The following is a 23,275-nucleotide window of genomic DNA, read 5'->3' as shown; positions in this document are numbered from 1 at the left end:
TAGCAACAACAATGTTGAAATATATTTAATCACAGGACAGCCAACATCTCAACAGAGGAGAAATAATCTCTGTTTAGCTCCCTGTCTGGTCCTGTTTAAATACAGGCTCATCTTTTATTATTGATAAGGAGCAGGTGCAGATCCCATCCCCTAGATTAGGACAGTCAGGAGCACAGGAAAATTATTAGGAGATTATGCAGTATACAGTATAGAAACCATTGTGTCTATGTTTGAGCAAATGCAGAGAGTCTACTACATTTACATGCTGTATGTATTTTTATGCAATCAGTCTTGGGAATGTCTTCATCGCGTGGGACTGTGAAAAAAAATGACAACATGAAACAAACAAAAATTGTGTAAATTTAAGCAGTTTAATAAAAATTCACATACGCATCAGTGAATTTGTACATTTTAAATGATTTAGACTTTGTCACTTTATAACTAAATAATAATTTTAAAAAAATCTGTGATTTCATTTTGCAGTCTTTAGCTAATGATAAAGTACAATATTATATCATATTATATCTACATTTATAATAAAATATTTATTGTCTCAATAAACTGTTAATGAAAACATACGTACCTCATCCACCGGGCAATCTCACCACAAAGATAAGACCAGATAAATGTTGAATTTTATAAAACTCAAGTGTTTTTCCATCTTCCAGTGTATTGCATCCAAAAACCACCCAAAATAATTCTGGGTCTGACAAAATACAAACATTACAGACATACAACGATCGACTTAAATGACATGTTTATGCATGAATGATCAAATAAAAAAAAACACCTCTGATACCAATTTTGGTTAATAACAAAAATTGCTAGAATATTCCTGCAGTTTAAAAGGAGTTTCAGTCGCATGTACTAAAATGTCAACAGGATATTAATGATTTGTTTTATCTCTGCAAAAATAATAAATACTTAACCTACCAGTTTCTCCGGGAAATAGAGATGCATATTTCCTCTTCAGCTCTAAGACGGTGGAACTATTAAACTTATCTAATGAATCCGCCACATCTAATGGTCTATTTTTCATCTTATTAAAGTTGACGAGGACTTGATAGATCATTCTGTTATGAGAAAATTATCATGAACAGGGAAGAAACTGTGCAGCTTTACTTTCGCTTTGATTTGCAGTGTAGATGTTAATGTGTCAAAGGGGCGTGTTTTAAGTCCAAGAAAAAAAAAGACCTTTATCAACAATTATGACTATGTTAGAAAAAGTCAAAAGACAAGACAAAAAAGAAGATACTCCTTGATGTTCAAATATCACTTTAAGACCTGAATTTGACAGAAAAGACAAACTATTTTAAATATGTGAAATGAAAAAGTGAGTCATTGAAAAAAAAGAAAAGAAAAAAAGCATACATTTTTGTGTTTCTCCGTACTCATTTCTTTTTTCAGCTCTACATAGTTATAGATTAGGACTTTTGTTTCTGTAATGAATGTTTGTACTTTTGTGACTGTTTTGCTGATCAATGGCTCCATCTGCCGTCATTCATGAGTTCTTCCTGACAGTGAAATCTCCAAGTTGGCGCCCTACTCTTTTAGGTTTCAAACATATTTCTTTCTTCATGTATACTTTTCGCGTACTTATAGTAGGTAAGTAGGTATATTAGAATGCAAATTAAATATACGTACATGATGATACATCGGAGTACATCGGAGTCTGGGTAGAAAAAAATCGAGGTGGTGGAAACATTTTTTGGGGTGGGTAGAAAAAATCGGGGTGGTGGAAATATTTTTCTTTTTTTTTTTGCGTTCCCTCGCAAAACTTTTGCGTTCTCTTGCAAAGATATTTAAGTTCCCTCGCAAAAATGTTGAGTTCTCTCGCAAAACCAGCTGAGTTCGGACAAACACTTCCTGTTTACTTTACAGCTTGCAGTGCTTCACACGGCTCCAAATATTCACAATGGAGCGGTTCAAAGAGCTTTATTTTGAACGTGGACTCAAGTATGAAGAAATACAGTCAGTGCTTAAAAGCACGGTTTAGGACATTCTAAAACGCTTAATGTAAAACACTGGAGGGACAGTACACACCTTACAGTGTACAAAATATTCACAGAGAGCGCTTAATTGCACGTTATGGGGTTTCCTCCCATAAAGAATACGCGTCTTCATGAAGACGCTAATTTAACGAATTTTTACAAACATAACGAATGCACTTCAAAACGAAGTTGTTTTCATATATACATTCAGGAATCACGAATATGACAAAATAATATTATTTTATATAAATTAATTGTATAATAGTTGTATCAAATGAATAAGGAAATTATTGTGCCTTGAATTTATTAAGTAATGCTTAATTTCGTTCGTTTCTCTCTGGAAATGTAAAAAAATACCGTTTTTATTCGTTTTTAATCCCTGCATGGTTTTAAACAAGCATATACATGAGATAATTTATATAGCCTATTATTGCTTGAATAAACGTTTAAAAATAGGGCTAAATTTTATAATTAAGGAAATTAAACAGACCTAGGCATTTGAAAAGACAGTGAAATGTGTCTAATAATTCCAAAAAGAAAGAGAAGCATTGGACATAATCAAAATATTCGAGACATTTATTAGGAAACCCATTTTCTTATCAATTAAGATGCGGCATGTGTTTATCCAGTCTAATCCAAGTGTGCAACTTTCCCAACAAAATCCCACCTCCTCTCAGAAAATACATAAAGCTGACATTACTGAGCTATATGTGTTTAAAAGTAGCCTATTAAAATGGTACAAAGGCATTGATCAGTTCAACGTGTTGAAAATCAGGCATTTTGTCCCGCGTCAGCATTTATTCAACAGTTAATAATGCTCAACATTCAAAAGGTTAATATTATTCAGCCAATAAAGTCTAGGTCTATGTATTTCGTAGAAAAGTGTCTAGTACTTTATAAATGACAAAGGTTTAATTGGCATATTTATTTCAAACGTCAACCCACGCATCACTGATGTTGATGTTGATTTCTTTTTCTTTATTGGTGGCGACACATCCCCTCCGTCCACCTTAAATCTACGATCCTGATACCAGCACTATTCGGTAAAAAAGGATAACAGAAAACAGTTTGATATACTTGAATTAAAATAATAACTTTGAATGTTTGAACTTTGAATAAATGCTAGATTTTTATTTTCTAAAACGAGTTTAAATGAATGTAATGTTGAAAACCATGTTTATATATTTTTGTGTAGGGTGTTTTCACTTATTAATAAATGTTCACGTTTTGATTGTTACTGTTGCCTCTAGTAATTCATTTTTCACTTTTTAAGCCAGCAATAGTAATTTTCAATCAATATTTGAGTTAATTAAAAACAGATTTAACCCAACTGCTGGGTTTGTCCATATTTGACGCAGCGTTGGGTTACCAAAATCACCCAAATTAGCCGTAGTTACTGCCAACTGTTTATGTTGTGTCATAAATTAGAGCGAACATATTAAGTATTAGGCTAGGACACGGATATAGCACATTTTATAAATAATGGCAATTCAACGTTGTTTCTTAAAAGGAAAAAAAAAAAGAAAAATAATTACAATAGATGAAAATGCTCAGATTTTATAATTCTAGTCAGAAAAAAATGTTAGAAAACACAAAAAAATGTTTTTTCCCCCCACTTTAGTAGGAATATCTATAGATTTGACAGAGGTCTTCCTGGGATTTAGTGCTTTTCATCTAATGTCTGAGACCTGACTCTTATGGCTTAGAATAAAGTTTATCAAGTCTTACCTCCCTCAGACTGATCTTCTTTCCTTTCATGCTTCGTACAAAAAAAAAAAAAAAAAAAAAAAAAAAATCTAATGTTCATCTACAGGAGCCAGCGATGTATTAGTCAAAAAAAAAAAGATCACCATATCATTTAGAAACATACTTTAGTTTCGTCCAGTGCTTTAAGTGGAAATGCAAAACTTCAACTGCATGATCTGGACAGAACACAATCACAAGAAAAACAAGAAAGAAAAAAGGGAAATAATAATGCACAGCCTCTTGGGGCTTCCGTACTTTTTGATGGTATTCTTTAAGCCATAACCTAAGAAATATAAATTCCAATTAAGCAAATAAATTAATTAATACAATAATAATAATAATACAGAGTATAATACAACAGTAAAAAAAATAAAATAAAAAAAATAATAATAATACTAATAATAGTATAGATAGATAGATAGATAGATAGATATATAGATAGATAGATAGATAGATAGATATATAGATAGATATATAGATAGATAGATAGATAGATGGATAGATAGATTTCTAATATTCAAAGGAAAAATGCACGTCATGCTTACATCAATTGCCTTTTTAAAGATTAAAATAATTCTGAAAGTTGGAAAAAATTGGGTTTGGAGTCTTGGCATAATCTGTGCTTTATTTTAAAAGATACTTTTTGTTATTAATAGAATTTTTCCACTGTTTGGCAAGAAGGATAAAGAGTATTAAGTATATTTCTACGACTCTGTTTTTAGTAATATTTGTGTCACCAATTAATATTTACTTTTGACATGTAAATGATTTCAATCTTTCACCTGTGATGTATTGGAGACAAGAATCAATGCCTTTAATAACATTCATTACAACGTAAAAAAATGCACAACGTAAATAAAGAACATAGATAATAGATAGATTGGTCATAGATAATAGCCAACTCAGTGGTGTTGAAAGACGAGTTACGTCATCATTTGACCTATAAAATTAACCAGAAAATTAAAGTGAAAACAAAAAATATGAAAAAAATACATTTAAAAGGTTTAAAAAAATATTTAAAATAGTAACAAAAACGTATAATTTTTGCTTAGTTAACTTGAAATGCTAAAACGAGTTTAAACAATGGCGTTTCTGTGTTTCCTTGTTTATTCGCGTCTATAATGCATTGCTTGTTAATCTTCAATTGTGAATGCTTTGGAAAAAAACGTCTGTTTCTAATATTTAATGTACGTTAAATATTCATTTATATTGTGCATTTCTGTATATTTGGCTGCGTTGTGTGTGCATCTAATGGTCAAAACTGTCTGATGTTTTTTTTTTTGCATGTGTTTTCTTCAGTTGCAGTGTTGAGCTCTCTAGGCCACCGTAACAACAAATCTAACACACATCTTTCAAAACAAGTCTTGCAGCAGAAATAAGAAAAACAGATTCATGTTGCCTCTTTGACAGCACTCTTCACGATACACCAGCTGAGAATCACTGCTTTACATTTCATATAGTTATTATATCATCTTTACATTTAAAAAATACACATTGTGCACAATAAGGCTAAGTGCGGCATGCTAATGCTAGCGATCCAGAATGGTCAATGCAATCAAGAGGCTCGTGTCACAGGTTCAAAATTCACTTTATTGATGATCAACAGGTTAAAACAACTTAAGTTCAGCACTCGATATGTTACCTTGGACTGTGATCCGGTCCTGAACGCTGTTGATTAATAAAAATCACCTTTTTCCCCTTCCTCTGGCCGAAGGTGAACATGGCAGACACTGGGTTGTCCTTCTCCATAATTATTATATTAGATTGTTCGGTTTGGTTTGGTTTAATGTTAATGTTCTTCTTCTTCTGGAGTTTATTGGCGGTTGGCAGACCGGTTTAAAAGGTGCATTCCCGCCACCTACTGGAAAAGAGTGTGAAGCGCATAATAGTGTAACCGAGCGTTCGTATTGGGTTCGCCTAAACACTTTATTGATAATAAAATAATGAAAACGAGACCAAGAGGTTCACTGAACGGTGCATACTTTTTATTTTCCTTCTTCACATATAACACCCAAACGCGGGGGCGCCCTCATCTCACCATGCGCGTGCACTTTTTCTTGCCTACGGCAAGCCCCGAGGGACAGAATGCCTTCCACACACATACATGTAACATCTCATTGCCTAAACTTAAACTCAGGAATTTATCTGTTACATACGTCCCATCCCCCTAACATAAACGTCCCCGTTTATCCATCAAAACAGTGAAGGATAGAACCTGTATCCAAACAAAAAAAAAACAATAATACACATTGCAACAGAACATGTATAATACCTGAACCCATGTCCGACAATAAAACTGTCTAGACCATCTGAAACATTAGCACAGTTTAAACAGACATTTCTCCAACAATCCTTTTTTTTTTTTTTTTTTACCCTTAGTACAACACAAAATCCTTCCAGCGACCAGGAGGCTTCAACGTCCTCCCAGCCCTACTCACACCAGGGACACATTCGTCAGGTCCCTCAAGTGCCTCACTTAAATCCCTTTGAGGTGAACTGCATTTCAACCCCCCCAGCATGTCAGACTCTTTAGAAGGAGAATCACCCAAAGAATGAGGAACCCCAGACAGTGAAAGTGCAGGAACAGGCAATGTATAAGGTCGCAGCCTATTGTAATGCACAACCTGTCCTTGTCCATCTGAGTCCATAGGGCTAACAATCCTGTAAGTCAGTCCTGACTCTCCACCAGACTCTAAGATTTGTACAATCTTAAAAGGTCCTTTCCAATGAGGCGCCAGTTTCATGCGGCTCTCCACAGGATTATGTAGCCACACCATGGCACCGACCGCATAAGGCTGGTGTCTGAGGCCTGAATCGTGATACAGTTTCTGCCGATCAAAAGCCACTTCACTGTACATTCTGGCACTCTTGAAAGCGTCCTGTAGTCTTTCAAGCAAAGTGGAAACGAATTCAGCATGAGATGTTGAAATTTTTAGGTTAAGAGTACGAGTTGGTAGTAGCAAGTCTGTAGACAACCTTGGTTCTCGTCCATGCACCAAAAAGTATGGCGAGAACTTGGTGCTAGAATGAGGTGAGGAATTGTATGCAAAAGCCACTTGTTTGATGTAATCATCCCATTCACCCCCACATGACAAAAGTATCTTAGCCATTTGATCAGTCAATGTCCTGTTAAAACGTTCCACCATGCCGTCTGAAGCCGGATGGTAGGGAGTGGTGCGTGTTTTCTTAATATTCAGCAACCGACAGAGGGTCAGAACCACTTCGGATTCAAACTGGCGGCCCTGATCTGAATGCAGGGTTTCAGGAATGCCATGAATCAAAATGTAATCCTCAAACAGGCAGTGAGCGACAGTCTGGGCCGATTGGTTAGGCAGTGCATAGAGATTAACAAATTTTGTGAAATAATCCTCAACTACCAGTACATACCGATTTCCTTTGGCTGTTATTGGCAGTTCCAAAATGTCCATAGCAACTCTCTCAAAGGGTCGCATTGTCAGGGACCCACCCATGGGTGCTTGATGAACAGGGACAGGCTTACGGCGAGTTTGGCATGCTGTGCACTGCTCACACCATGTCTTGATGTCCTTAAACATAGACGGCCAGTAGCAAAAACGCCTCGCTCGTTCCCACACCCGTTCTGGAGAAAAATGAGCGGCAGTTGGGGCCCCATGAAGCTGCAAAAGTATGTCGTGTTTAAGAGAAGGAGGGACCACCACTTGAGCAATGGGGTCACCTGTGAGAGGACAAGAAACTGAGCGACACAACAGTCCATTTATTATAGAAAGGCGGTTAGTCCAGTATTTACGTAAACTCTGAGATGTACCTGCTAGCTGTCTCCTAGGAGGTCGCTGTGATCGCTCTACCCATTGTCGTACCGTGTCAATGTCTGGATCGTTCTGTTGCATCGTAGCAATGTCCGCTGCATCATATGACAAATCAGACAGGCTCATCACCTCGCCTGCACTGAAGGACAAAGCAGACGAAACCACGTTCTCATTCCCCTCAGTGGTCTTAGAGGAACAGGACATGTCATTATCAGATTGTGCAGCATTCACCACATTCACATCCCTTATTTCTTCAACTACTGTCTCACTGATCTCCATATCCGATGTCACTGGGCGGCGGGACATTGCATCAGCATTTTTGTGCTGATTGCCGTCTTTGTGCACCACAACCCAATTTAACGGGTCTAATTCCAGAAGCCATCTCGCCCTTCTGCCCGTGGGATCATCCTCGATGGACATACGTCGTAGCGCAAGAAGTGGCCGATGATCAGTAATGATGGTGAAAGAAGAAAGTCCGAGATAGTGTCTAAATTCTCTCACTGCCCAAACGATAGCCCATAACTCCCGGTCAAAAGTGGACCAACGTCTCTGTGTGGCATTTAAAGCACGGCTGGCATAGGCCACAACGCACTCCAATCCATCTTTTGCCTGTGCGAGTACAGCGCCAACAGCCCACTTAGAGGCATCTGTATAAACTTTGAATGGCACTTTAAAGTCCGGTAGTGTCACAATGGGAGCAGAGGACAGCACTTCTTTCAAATAGTTAAATGCGCTGTCACAATCAGTACTCCACACAAAAGGCACATTTTTGCCTACCAGTTGATTCAGCGGAGCTGCATGGTTAGAAAAATCCTTGACAAAGCGTCGATAGTACGAACACAGTCCCACAAATGCTCTAACCTCGGAGGGAGACTGTGGCACTGGCCAATTTCGGACCTTCTCCGTGTTTCTGGGGTCAGGTTGGAGGCCATTCTCTGAAACGACATGACCCAAAAATACCACGTGATCTCTGACGAAGTGACATTTTCTGGGGTTTAACTTCAAACCTGACGACCTTATTCTGGAAAACACTTCTCTGAGGTGTGCCAAATGTTCTTCAAATGTCGCACTATAAATCAAAATATCGTCCAGGTACACCATACAAATGTGCCACGGGAGCCCTCTCAAAACTAGCTCCATCATTCTTTGAAATGTGGCAGGCGAATTAGAAAGTCCCATCGGCATGGAGCGCCATTGATACAAACCTCGACCTGTAGTAAATGCTGTTTTTTCCCTGTCTTGTTCGGCCACCTCCACCTGCCAATAGCCATTCGAAAAATCCAACGTGCTGAACCACCTAGAGCCCGCCAATGCATCCAGAGTGTCATCCACGCGAGGCAAAGGGTGAGAGTCCTGAATAGTTATACTGTTCAATTGTCGATAGTCCACACAGAACCGCCAGGTGCCACATTTCTTTTTCACAAGCACGACCGGCGATGCCCAGGGGCTACAGCTTTCCTCGATGATGCCATCAGCCAACAGACCTGCCACTTGTCGTTCTATTTCAGCTCGCTTTTCTGGTGTTGTACGGTATGCGCGCTGCTTAATAGGAGCATGTTCCCCGGTCCTGATATGATGTTGCACCAACATGCATTTTCCTGTATTCTTCTCTGAAGAAGTAAAGATGTCACCGTACTCCTGCAACAGTGACGAGAGTCTAATTTTATCTGATGTCGAGATAGGTGACTCACTTAACGATATAGAGGGAGCTGTGTCAAGTGGGGTATTATCAACTTTTACACCTGCATCCTGAATAATGGGTTGAATATCAGAATCAGTTATGGAGTAAAATTCTCCCAGATGTGTCCCCTTTTTTATAGGAATGTCCTGTCCTGTTGGATTCAAAATTCGTGCCTTGGTCAGTCCATTGTGAACGTTAGTGAGTGTGTGTGCAACAACGAGGCTGGCTGATTCAGACACATTGGGTTCCAAATACCCCACAAAGTCACTAGATAGCCGGGTCGTGCCAGGTAAACCAATCCTAACAGGCACAATTGACTCACTGAGGGGTGGAAATGTCATGTCCGTGGCCAGCGACACATTGCAGCACATTGGAACAAAATCAGCACTGGTAAGGAGTGGAATGGAAATGTCCCATAGCTGTAATTTAGCATGACTAACATCCAGCAGGGCATGATTTTTCAATAAAAAGTCCCATCCCAGCAATACAGACTGTGTTGCTTCTCTCACTATGTGAAAAACATGTTGCCAGGTTTCAGTACCCAGCTGCAGTGTCACAGTAAGTGTAGCCAGCGTGTCCAACATCTGTCCGTTTACAGCACGGGCCGCAATATAGTCTTTCTTAAGAGGCCGACTGCGAAATGCTGGAATTGACATTCGAAAATCAGAGCTCATCAGTGATACACTAGAACCAGAGTCAATCAAAATAGGAAGTTCAATGCCCTCAATTGTTCCTTTTACATATGATACAAATGGGCAGTGGTCAGTGTTTGTGTCTGCCTTGGTGTCCAATATAGACAAATTTTCATCAGGGTTTGGGCCCCTGGGTATCACAGCTGGTGTTTGGGCCGCAACATCAGCTACAGCCCGTTTCCCGGCTCATAATGTCTCCCCTCACCGCTCGGGGTCATGAAGCGCACTCCCGGTTTCCTAGTTTCTTCCTCATAACTGCCTCGTCTGCGCATATATGGGCTAGGGCCGGGGCTGGGAGCACGTCTCAAAGGGCTACGAGTTGCACTATGTTCCTTTCGATTATCAAATTCAATGAACGGTTTTCGTTCAGAAGAGCGGCCTCTCTGTGCTTCATACGTCTGCATACGGCAAGCATGCCCCTGACAGCAGCACTGACCAGGGGCCAGTTGCATAAAAGGTTTAGACAGACTTAAAAGTTAGTCATTCATTTTTTTTCTTTAAGACTGGTCAAATTTTTAAAAATTTGGTTACATAAAAACTTAGATAAGTCTAAGTTGGATCCAAAATATAAGACTGATTACCCCTTAGTTATCTGCTAGCTGGTCAAACGAGTTCTTAAGACACTGTCTTAACATAGAGACTAAGTTTATGCAACTGGCCCCTGTCTCACGTGACGGGGAGCGTGCGCTACTCCACTCATCTCTGCCACTCCGACTCATCTTTTCTTTCAATCCGAGATTCTCGACCTCCAAACGGTTAAGAGTAACTTTCATGTCTCTCATCTCATCAGTTAATCTATCAATTGCTCTGTACAGCCCACCAATGTCCGACACTGAGTTCACATTGGCCACTGCTCCGTCTGCATTTAAATTATGGCCCACATTAGCAGTCACATCAATCGCATTCCTTGCGTTTTCACACCGACCTGCAATTATTACGGCCTCCTCCATGTCTGTCGCTCCCTGCTCATAACATTTTGTCCTCAGCACTGGGTCCAGGCCAGCCACGAAACGGCGAAACTTCTCCTCCCGCTGGGCTCTGTCGCCGTACTCGGGAAAAGCTTCATCCACTAGCCGACTTATTTCTGCTGCATACACCTCTAGACTCTCACGTGCTGCGCGAGGACGGGCAGATAAGCTGGCTCTGAATCGCTCCATAAACTGTCTCCTTCCGAAAGCCTCTTTTAGCTTCTCTTTCACTGCCTCATAGTCCGATTTAACAGCATTAGGGAGACTGTCCCATAGAGAGAAAGCTGCGTTGTTCAATCGTGTAGGCAAAATCCTTGTCAGTTCATAGTTGTAGGAAGCGCTTCCACTCCCTTCCGTGAGCGCTTTGACAGCCACTTCAAACTGTCTGGCCCAGCCCACGAAGCTTTGTCTTTCCTCCCCGGAGAACGGCGGCGGCAACTCAATTCGCACGCTCCTATTGCTTCTATCACGGTCCCGTAACGTAGTAAAACTGTCATCATCTTTGCACCACATAATGACGATCCGTTGACCGCGTTCGCTATCTCACTATAAACTTTTGAAGCTAAGCTAACTAGTTTAACAACCGCCGAAATACTTTAAAATACTCACTTAACATACTCAAAACAAAACCGCTGCCACCAATGTAACCGAGCGTTCGTATTGGGTTCGCCTAAACACTTTATTGATAATAAAATAATGAAAACGAGACCAAGAGGTTCACTGAACGGTGCATACTTTTTATTTTCCTTCTTCACATATCACACCCAAACGCGGGGGCGCCCTCATCTCACCATGCGCGTGCACTTTTTCTTGCCTACGGCAAGCCCCGAGGGACAGAATGCCTTCCACACACATACATGTAACATCTCATTGCCTAAACTTAAACTCAGGAATTTATCTGTTACAATAGTAGCGACGCTTGAAACAAGAACTACAAAAAAAAAAAAAATAAATACATACAAATTAAAACCAATTTAAACCTACATTCTATTAACCAATCCTGTTTCTTTCAAATAGAAAAATAATGCATTATAAATTAGTATATTTTAGTATAAATTAGTGCCAAATTATTTATTCCCAAATAATTTAGATCTTGACTTAATTAGAATCCTGCTCTTTCATATCCCTCACATTTAATGAGTGCATGTTCTACTGTTTCTGCTTGACCACATTTTTCACAATTTCCAGTTTCATGCTTCCCGATTCTATTCAGTGCTTTATGTCCAATATGCATTCTTGATATGAAAACATCCTCTTTCCTCTTTCCATATCTTCTTCTTTCAAAACCTGCCTTTTCTTGTATCCAATGCAAATGTCATCCATTTTATTTCCACTATCCCACTCCTTTTGCCATTTCTTTCTTATTTAATTTGCTATTATACTTTTTATACTTGTTTTACTCGGTGCCACTTTAACATCAATGTAGTGGCTCTTTGTCCATAAACTTAAACAAAACTAATAATATCAAAACTTCTCAAATGGCCACTGAGGCTACGTCATGGGTTAGGCTTTACTCAGGTTTAGAGGTACTAAAATAATCTAATGTCCATAGCAAAAGATGAGTTTGAGGAGGTTTATTTACACAAAGAAAGCAAGCTCACAGGTATTTTCTGCAGCCTCTCTTACGCTGGTAAAAAACCATCTGCCCTCGCAGCCTGAGGTCCCTCCCACCTTGACCTACTTATGTAAATTAACATAACACCATGTGACCAATAAACAACAATGTAAGTAAACAAGAAAATAAGCATAAATGCAAAATAAAGCAAATTAACTTAAGCAAGAAAAGAAAGGAAATAAATCAGGCTATAACTTAACTTAAGCCTCAAATAAACAAAGTACAAAATAGCTCCTTCAAACATAAATTTGCAAAAGTTTTAATGCCAGATGATCTGCCTCCTCATTTCCTTTCACCCCCATATGCGATGGTACAAACAAGAAGTGTAATTTCACTTAAATAGACTCTGCATCACTTCATATATCATATCTGGTCTTGCCAAAGATATTCCAGACAAGCTATTAAGAGATGAAAGGGAATCTGTGCGTATCACTGATTGAGTTGGCTGTACTTCTTCTAACCGCTGAAGAGCAAAAAGGATTGCTATCAATTCTGCAATAAACACAGAAATGTGATCTAAAATTCTTTTTGATATTTTAATGCTGAAGTGAGGAATGAAAAATTCTGCTGCTGTTTTTTCCCGACTCTAGATCCTTTGATCAATATATTGCTGTATTGCTGAACTTTCAAATAAAATTGTTTCCTTATTATATTTTATTCATGTAACTTAAGATCAACCAAAGGCATTGGAAAAAGCCAAAGAGGTGTTGTTGACATATAGCTACAGTAGGAGTAGGAGTAGGAGATCCCGAGCCTCCTTATTAGAAAAATTCCTTGTTAGCATTCCATCCAAAGCTTGTTCATTTTTATACTCGTATTCACAACAATCCCTCAAGACTTTCTCAACTGTGACCGTCCAAATGACCTTTTAGTACCACATCTTTAATTTAAGCCTTCTGAGTTCTTGAGGCATTTCATGCTGTTATTGGATATGATTTCATTTCTCCACAACATATTCGAAATGCTGAATAATCCCAATTTTAAAAAGCTGTGTTTTACAGAACTGTACAGCATGCAACCATAATCTATACCATTATTAGTGAACAAAATACATGCTTTTAAAAGAATGACGACAGGTTCCCCATTCAACCCCAGCCAAACACCTCACAACTTTAATAGTTTTTTTTTAATAGTGTCTTCTTTTATGCGTTTTCTGGCAGGTGTCAAACTGAGGTTCGAGGTTCATAGCGCCATCTATTGTGCTGGAGTGATGTTTTTTGGCTGAAATATGCAAGTAGGGTACGAATTCATATTCATTGGGGACGCACGAATTAGCCACCTAGTATAATAAGTACATATTGATCGCGCCACTGACGCTTATTTGGGTTAAATAAAGCCTAAGCCTATATTTTTATTGGACGCTTTTTTTGCAGTATATTAAGTAGCAATTTATTTGAAAAGTGTTTGAGATTTTTACATGTAAACTTCTGCAATCAATTTATTTGAGCTACATTTAAATAAACAAATTTTGTTGACTTACTTTCAACATTTTATTTTACTTAAATGCTGCTAAAATAAATGTATTGCAACCACTTACCTTAAAAAAAAAGTAAATTCAATGAATATTTTTTTTGTAAAGCAAAACTAAAAAACCAAACCAAATCTGTTCACTCAGTAAGTGTGTGTTTTTGTGTGTTTAGTATGGCTACAGTAGGAGTAAATGTGATTGAAACAGCAGCTCTAGGGAGACCCTTCCAGCTGGGGATGCTGTACGACTGCAGGAAAGATGCTCTTATACCAGGTACAACAACACTAATACTAAAGTTTACTTTCAGTCAATCACAGCACTGATATATGATCAATTAACAAATGACAATGATGCTTAACCCAGTTATGTGTTCAGGACATGACAGTGCAAAAGATTTGTAGCTTATTTCACTTGCAACAGTAAATAAATGCATCATATGCTCATAATTCTGCATAGATTATTCAATTATTGTACATTTGCAGTAAGTGGGAGAAGAACAATTCAATTGTCACGAGTGCCCATGAACTCCACTGGAGGGCACTTCACTCCAGACTCTTGCTTTTGCTTCCTGGACTCCATTTCCCATGTGTCCCTTGCCCCTCATGTGATCATGTCATGTGTTATCCTTGTCTGTCTGTCATGTTCTGATTAGTGCTGTCAATAGATTTTTTTAAAATCACAATTAATCCCGCCCTTTTCGTGTAATTAACTGTGATTAATCACACACTTATAGTGAAATTAAACACACTCTTTATTTTTCTTTAACATGTTTATTTTTGTCATAATTTCACAAAACTGCTATAAACAGCAAAGATAACCCTCAGTCTCAATTCAATTTCAAAAGTTTTCAGAAGACATTTAATATCACAAACTTTGCCTAGACACCTAATTTAGAATTAAAAGTCACTTTAATACGAACTCAAGAAAATGCATAATTTTGTTCTAATGTAATGGCATTTTTCTAACTTTATTAAAAGTATGTAATCTTTTATGTCAAATTTTAAATTATATATATATGTGTGTATGTGTGTGTGTGTGTGTGTGTGTGTGTGTGTGTGTGTGTGTTTAGAAGCTTTTCAAAATGCCAAATTAAGACAAGTAAAATAACAATAAGTTAGCTTGTAGGTGTATTTTTATGTTTAATGAGACTCAAAGGCAGCATGAGTGCAATTAAATTCATAAATTCATGTTTAGATTGTTGTTTAAAATATAAACCTCTGAATATAGAGAAATAAAATGATTTTAAAAACTCAAAAGATAGGCTACTTTAAAAATGAAAATGAAAAAGTCACTGATTTAATTACTGATTCATTCATTCATTTGATTTGTTCAAACGGCTGATTCATTCAAGAATAAAGCAAGTGACTGTCTTTACGAATGGGAAATTGAATCATTGACTCATGGTCCAGTGTCCAATCGGAAAAGTGACCCTAATAAGGCCATGTACCACATATATATATATATATATATATATATATATATATATATATATAATAAAATCCAGACATACACATGGTCCTACAGTGGGATCATTTCAAAATCATCACTTTCTCCAATGTTGTTGTAGCTGCCCATTAGCATCCATAAAGCAGAAGTTTCTGATGGATACTAGAGATTTAACTCATGAAGAGTGCTAATTATGCATCAAGTTGTGTAGCACTGTGAACCTAAAATGCAGGGAAATATGATAAAAAAGTAGACATTTACAGAGATAACAGATGAACAGATGAAAAATAAATGATGAGGACAGAGACCATTTGAATTAACAAACAGAGCTCAATGATCAACATATACATATGTATGACTTTAAATAAACACAAAGCATAACATATATCAATATCACATTCCTCACACCACTTGCCAAGGACATTCAGTTGAAATTAATCAGAAACAAAACATCTTCCAGTATAAAACTCAATTTTATCTTTCTGCACTGTGGAGGACCACATATCTTTGAATTTTGGTTACATTGTATTACTCATTCTGTGTAAGACATGTAAAACAAGCAAAACAAATTAAAATTGACACAACCATTTGGCTGTCATTTACAGTTGTGTTTATAAACCCTTTTTATTTCCTATCACAGGAGTCACACTGTGGGATCCAGAAAAGCTCCAGCAGAGCATACGAACCCGTCCCCAAATTAACACCGATTTCAAAGTCACAGCTTCAGACTCCATTGAAGACAAATCTAGCTTAATGAACATCAACGGCTCTCTGAAACTGAGTGTTTTAGGTGGACTGGTCAATGTGACAGGAGCAGCCAAATATCTCAACGACACCAAGAAGTCTTTCAGACAGCAGAGACTGACTCTGCATTATCACTCAACCTGCAGGTTTGAAGAACTGACCATGAACCACTTGGCCTCTGAAAATATAGTTTATCGTGAGGTGTTTGAAAATGACATGGCGACACACGTGGTGACAGCAGTGCTTTATGGAGCAGACGCCTGCTTTGTGTTTGACATTGAAGTTTCAGCAGATGAGAAGACAAATACAGTAGAAGGAGAAGCAACAGTGGCCCTTGGGAAACTCAAAATTATTTCGGTAGATACAAATGTTAATTTGAAGATGAATGAAGCTCAGAAGAATGCAGTCCAGAAGTTCACATGCACATTTTATGGTGATTTCCAGTTACCGTCTAATCCATCCACGTTTGAAGATGCGCTGAAGGTTTTTGCTGATCTCCCAAAACTGCTGGGAGAAAAGAAAGAGCTGGCGGTTCCTCTGAGAGTTTGGCTTCATCCTTTGGACAAACTTCATACAAGAGCTTCAAAACTTCAGAAGGACATCAGCATGGAACTAATCATTAAAACCAAATCAATGATTGAGAGTTTAAATACAGCTGCGATGAAATGCAATGATCTTCTTAAAGACTTACCTGCCCTAACTTTTGCTGAATTTTCTGATAAAATTCTGCAAATGAAGCAAAACTGCAATGTGTATAAACTGACACATGGAGAGACTCGGCTCTCTGCTGCCAAACATCCGTGGAGATGTGATGAAGGAATCAGCACTGAATGATCTTCTACAAGAACATGCTAAATCTCCATTCAGAGGACAAGACCTGGTAGAATGGCTGAAAGAGAGAGAAAGAGAGTCTGATGTTGTTAAATCAGTCCTCAAACAGCTGAAGAAAGCTGGTGCACAGGTAGAAGACAATCTAGATCTGATTTTGATGGATCTGGAAGTTGGAAATCTGGTCTGTTACACATTTACATCGTTGGACTGGAAAGATGTGCTTATTCCTAAACAAATCTCCCATCTGAATCCTTCAACTCATGGAGAAACTGATAAGTGCAGTCCTGATTCAGAGCAAAAGACTTGGCTCAAACCTGAGATCCAAAAGAACCTGAGGAACAATTTGAAGATATTTAAGAACTTGGTCGATTCTAAAGATCGTAAACCAGCCAAGTTCATTGTGTCCTCAAGAGACATGAAGAATAATCCGGGTTCCTGCATTCTGCTGTATGAAAATGGATGTGATGAAGCTGTTTGCTTTAGTCCTCCATCCAAACCAGTCTGTCCAACCATTGAAGAGGTCATAGAAAACACTGTGGTTCTGAAGGTTTCTCCATCATGTCCTGCTACGGTGGAGCTCAGAATACTGTATAAACCGAAGCAGGACTCAGTCTGGACATCTAAACCTGTGATAACGAATCAAAACACAATTACACTGACTGATCTGAGATCAGAAACTGAGTATGAGATCAAACGGGAAGCGGTGGGGAAACTCAACTACTCCGTATACAAGGCAAGGCAAGGCAAGGCAAGGCAAGTTTATTTATATAGCACATTTCATACACAATGGTAATTCAAAGTGCTGTACATAAAAATGAATTAAAATCACAATAGAACATCACATCACATAAAAAGCATAAAAATCATCTTACGTCAGTACAGATAGTCAGACTATACTCTGTAAATTAATTAGCACAGTAAAATGATTATATATAAAATAATGCAGTCTGTTCGGACGTAGCACAGACATAAAAAGGAATTAAAATCACAGATAATATATACAGATATTCACCTCACCACGGGACAGACCGAAACTCGTGACCCACACTTTCACTTTTAATTTATTTCAGCGCGCTCTCTCAGTTTTGCTGAGAATATTGCGGCGGCCGTCAGATAGGCAAACTATACTTCACCTTACCTGGTCCTCGCAATGTATTTGCGGCAGCCTTCAGATAGGCAAACTGTACTTCACCTTACCTGGTCTGCGCAATATCTAGATAGACAAACTACTTCATCGTATCTACTTAGACAGACAAACTACTTCATCGTGTCTATTCATAACGAACAATAATGTCACTAATCAGATAGACAAACTATACTTCATCTTACCTGATCAGAGACATCACGTCGCGGTCACCAAATTGTTAGAAAGGATAAGGCGGCGGCGCGCATGGCGAGAATGTGGAAACAGACGATAGATTTTGTTTGTAATTTAAAAATCATAAAAATTTAAATAATAATAAGATGATTTAAAAAATTGATTTTGAAATTAATCAACACAGTAAAATGATTATACATAAAATAATGCAGTCTGTTCGGACGTAACACAGTGCTCATTCAATAAATGCACAACTGAACAGGTGAGTTTTGAGTCTGCATTTAAATGTGGCTAATGTATTAGCACATCTGATCTCTTCTGGAAGCTGATTCCAACTGCGGGCGGCATAATAGCTAAAAGAGGATTCCCCTTGTTTTGTGTGAACCCTTGATATTACTAACTGACTCGATCCTAGTGATCTGAGTTGTCTGTTAGGTTTGTATACTGTGAGCATATCTGCAATGTATGTAGGTCCTAGGCCATTGAGTGCTTTATAAACAAGTAAAAGTACTTTAAAATCTATCCTAAACATAACTGGTAGCCAGTGTAAGGACCTGAGGACTGGTGTAATATGCTCTGATTTTTTGGTTCTAGTCAGAATCCTGGCAGCAGCGTTCTGTATGAGCTGCAGCTGTCTAATGGTCTTCTTGGGAAGGCCTGTGAGGAGACCATTACAATAGTCCACCCTGCTGGTGATAAAGGCATGAACAAGTTTCTCCAAATCTTGACGGGAAACAAAACATCTAATTCTTGCAATGTTTTTGAGATGATAGTATGCTGATTTAGTTACTGCTTTAACATGGCTGCTGAAACTGAGGTCTGACTCCAGAATCACACCCAGATTCTTGACTTGATTTTTTGTTTTTTGACCCCTAGTGTCAAGGTACGCATTTACTTTATGAACTTCATCTTTGTTTCCAAATGCAATGACTTCCGTTTTCTCCTTGTTTAACTGTAAAAAGTTTTGGCACATCCAACTGTTAATTTCATCAATGCATTGGCAGAGAGAGTCAATGGGGCTGTAGTCATATATAGGCGATTTGACGATTTGAGGTGCTTTACTGTTTCTTCCAAAATGTTGCTATCGATTTCTTCAAAAGTAGACATAATGACTTCTTTTTGAAATTGCGGTCGAATCTGTCTGATCTCTGCATAACTTGAGGGTGTGCTGATTGTCTTTCTGATATTATTGATCTTCTCAGAAAAGAAGGAAGCAAATTCATCGCACTTGCTGTCAGAGAGCAGTTCACTAGGGATCTGACTAGGGGGGTTTGTTAGTCTCTCAACGGTAGCAAAAAGAGTGCGAGTGTTGTTTAAGTTGCTGTTTATAAGGTTTGAGAAGAATGTTTGTCTAGCTTTACCTAGTTCAACATTGAAAGCATGAAGGCTGTCTTTATAGATGCTATAGTGAATTTCAAGTTTTGTCTTCCGCCACATCCGCTCAGCTTTCCTGCATTGTCTTTTCATACTCTGTACTGCTGTTGATTTTCTCCATAGTGATTTCTGTCCAATTATCTTTCTGTTTTTTATAGGTGCAATGTCATCAATGACATGCTTAACTTTTGAGTTAAAGGACTCCAGGAGAAGATCAACAGAGTCTGCAGAAATGCTTGGCATTGAAGATATAGCCTTCATAAATAGCACACTAGTGTTATCATTAATGCATCTCTTTCTGACAGAGACTGATCTAGATTCAGTGGTAGCAGAGATCAATATATCAAAGCAAATACAGAAGTGATCAGATAGTGCTACATCCTTGATAACAGTGGATGAAATGTTTAGACCCTTACTGATGAGTAAATCAAGAGTGTGTCCACGATTGTGTGTGGGCCCATGCACATGCTGAATCAGGTCAAACGTGTTCAAAACCGTTATAATTTCTTTTGTAGTTTTGCTTTCTGCATTGTCTATGTGAACATTAAAATCCCCTGCAATAGCAAAACAGTCAAACTCTGAACAAATCATTGATAGCAGTTCTGTGAACTCTTCAACAAAGGCTGGAGAGTATTTAGGGGGCCTGTAAATAATGATAAATAGAATGCGAGCACCTTTCAGCAGAATCCCTAGATATTCAAAAGACAAGTACTGACTAAATGACACTTGTTTGCATTCATAGACATCTTTAAATAGGGCAGCTACACCACCTCCCCTTTTGACAGTTCTGCAGACATTCATGAAAGTAAAGTTAGGAGGGGCTACTTCATTGAGGACTGTTGCACAAGAGCTGTCTTCTAACCATGTTTCATTTAAAAACATAAAATCCAGGTTGTTTGTGGTTATAAAATCATTGATCAGAAGTGATTTATTTTTTAGTGAGCGAACATTTAAAAATGCTAGCTTGATGGCATCACTTTTTGTCTCTAGAGCAATCTTAGTTTGATGCCTAATAAGCCTCAGATTAGATGTGTGAACTGTACGGTTTGAAAGGGCCTTAGACTTTCTATCACATATTAAAACAGAAATAGGGAAAGCTACAGGCACACTGGGTTCCCGCTTGTTTTGTAAACATTCCTGATTGTTGCTGTTACCGTAGCGGGGACCCGTCACATATCACTGAGGGCTGTTATCAGTTGTTTTTGGTTCACTCACAGCAGATGCAGGAGGGTTTGAGCCCTGGCGTTGTGGCAGCGGCCGGAGAGCTCTCACTGGAGGAGGAGGGTGAGCTGGACCCACAGGCTTTGGTGGTTGAGGTGCCTGCCGTTTTTTAGTTGATAACTGGGGGCTTGCAGCAAAAGAGTGGGAGAGTCTGGTTCCAGCATATACCAGTTCCTCCATTTTCTGTGAGAAGCTTAGAAGTGGAGATGCTGGAGAGAGGGATAATGTGTCTGGTGAATGGAGCTCTGGCTCTGGAGTTTCCGGTGGCTGAAATATGTTGTTGTTGTCCTGGCTTCCCTGGCTGTTTACCAGAAAGTCATCTTTCGGTGCTGAGTCTTGTAGCTGTTGTAGTACGTCACAGTCTGCTCAGCAAGGAAAGTGTCCATAAGCAGTGCTTGTTGTGACTGCGTGGCGTTGTCAGTGTCCTTGTGGGTTGTGTTGGCCACATGATGACTCTGAAGCTGATAAGATGTCCTGTCGTCACTTTGTCCAAGTGTGTGTGTGTGCCATTCATGTTGGGTAGACTCACACATTCTACTGAAGGATGCCGGAGTGAAAAATAGATATTGTCCTTAAGCACTCTCGCACCAAGTTTGTTTGGGTGAAGGCCGTCCAGTTTGAACAGTTGTCTATGGCCCCAGAAAAGATTGAAGTTATCAATGAAGTTGACTCCTTTTAGACTGCAGGTTCTTTGTAGCCAGGTATTCAGTCCGAGCAACCGTGAAAACATGTTAGTTCCCCTTGCTGGGAGTGGTCCACTGATGAACGACTGAATTTCAAGTCTTTGAAGTGTTTCAGTGAGTTCACCAAAATCCTTCTTTAGGAGTTCTGACTGCTCTTTCCGAATATCGTTCTTTCTAGAGGTCGACCGATATTGGTTTTTACCGATAACGATAGCTAGGTTGGACCACACTGGCCGATACCGATTAATTAACCGATAGTTTTTGAAAACGGATACTGAACAGCATTTAAAATAGCGATCTACTATTTTTTTTTTTAATATTAAACCATACTTTGAAAATGAATAAAAATATTATTTGTTATATATTGATAATTAAAGTTATTTCATAGTTCATTAATGTTAACAAAATATCAGTAAATGTTGAAATTAACAGACTCTAACAAGGAACAACACTTCTATTCTACAGCTTTCATTAATCTTACTTGATGTTACAAATGGACTCATTGTCATCTTTACATTTTAACAATATGTAAAATTGCAGGTTCTATGCTTTTTGTTTATATTTGCCATCTTAAAATTAAGATTCAATTTAATTACGATTTTCAATATTAACTAAATATAACCATGCCTCACATTCTCAGTTTTCAAATCACATGGCACCATTTTCATATACTTTTTATATAAAATGTATTTTGTGCAAAATTTACTTATTTTTTTTATTATATAAGCAGGCTAATTTTTTTTTTAACATTTACTTACTTAAAATAAGCGTTCTTTAAGTGTCGGCAAGTTTACAGAAAATAGTTATTGTTTTTTTCTTTTTCGTTTGATTATTACTGATGAGATCACAGACAGTAGCTGCTTTAACCGGCTGCATTCAAACGAATGCACAGATTTATTTCGATGTATCAGATGTTTTGTCCTGCTCTGAAAACATAACTGACTGTGACTGTGTGTACATCGAAAGTATTTGAAAATCCATGTGCATTTAACCTCATCTGCAAACAAGCTTTTTAAGACGAACAAACACAAAGAGCAAGTGAAAGTCTGTCAGTGCGCGAGTTTAGTGCATCTAACAGTGCTGCATTACAAACAGCAGAAATGAAGGCTTATCTAAAGTAAAACACTGCGATTGAAAGCTCACACACTGTCAAACAATGCACACGTAGCTCACAGTGCAAATTCTGTGCAATGAAGCCTGCCGCGTTTCTGGCGCGCACACGTGCCATGTGCGGGAAAAACACAAGCTCAACCGGAAAAAAGTGCAGCGCTGCCTCGGTATTTCTCTCTCTCTCTCTCTCTCTCTCTCTCTCTCTCTCTCTCTCTCTCACACACACACACACACACACACACACACACACACAAGACGCGTCGCGTGTAGTTCAAGCAGAAATCTAAAACAGTTTATTTAATCACCAAACGGGCAAATGTTTACCTCCAGAAAGATCAAAAAATAGCAAAGGTTGGTCTGGACAGATTAGAGAAAGTGCGATCTAATTGCAGCCATTTCAGAAACAATTTCTATTCTGTTTTACATATATTTTTAAATATTATTTGTTTGTGTTTTGTTTCACTTTAATATATTAATTACGAAAGAAGTTTGTTGTAAATGTCGGACGTGGTATGAATTGGACGAAAATACGCCGGGAGAATTGGAGAGGGTCAGACACAATTTTTGACCACTTCGTACGTTTTTATTTGTGGAAAATCCCT

The 23,275-nt window shown here is 38.3% G+C and overlaps 1 protein-coding gene and 1 long non-coding RNA gene across 2 annotated transcripts; one reads left to right on the top strand and one right to left on the bottom strand.

Moving 5' to 3' along the window:
• Positions 1-187: 187 nt before the first annotated feature.
• Positions 188-1,139, bottom strand: LOC141301144 (uncharacterized). The gene is made up of 3 exons (XR_012342115.1): positions 934-1,139; positions 584-706; positions 188-316 (listed from the first exon to the last, which is right to left on the bottom strand). It is a non-coding gene; the product is annotated as an uncharacterized lncRNA (long non-coding RNA).
• A 12,980-nt stretch (positions 1,140-14,119) lies between these two features.
• LOC141302075 (cytolytic toxin-beta-like) lies at positions 14,120-17,692 on the top strand. The gene is made up of 2 exons (XM_073832267.1): positions 14,120-14,219; positions 16,033-17,692. Exons 1-2 carry the CDS (start codon positions 14,120-14,122, stop codon positions 16,968-16,970), a joined length of 1,038 nt encoding a protein of 345 aa, XP_073688368.1. The 3' UTR covers positions 16,971-17,692.
• Positions 17,693-23,275: the final 5,583 nt, after the last annotated feature.

This window comes from Garra rufa, chromosome 25, assembly GCF_049309525.1.
Source record: "Garra rufa chromosome 25, GarRuf1.0, whole genome shotgun sequence".
Lineage (NCBI taxonomy): Eukaryota > Metazoa > Chordata > Actinopteri > Cypriniformes > Cyprinidae > Garra > Garra rufa.
The sequence above is the reverse complement of the archived record's forward strand: the minus strand, read 5'-3'. Positions and strand labels throughout refer to the sequence as shown.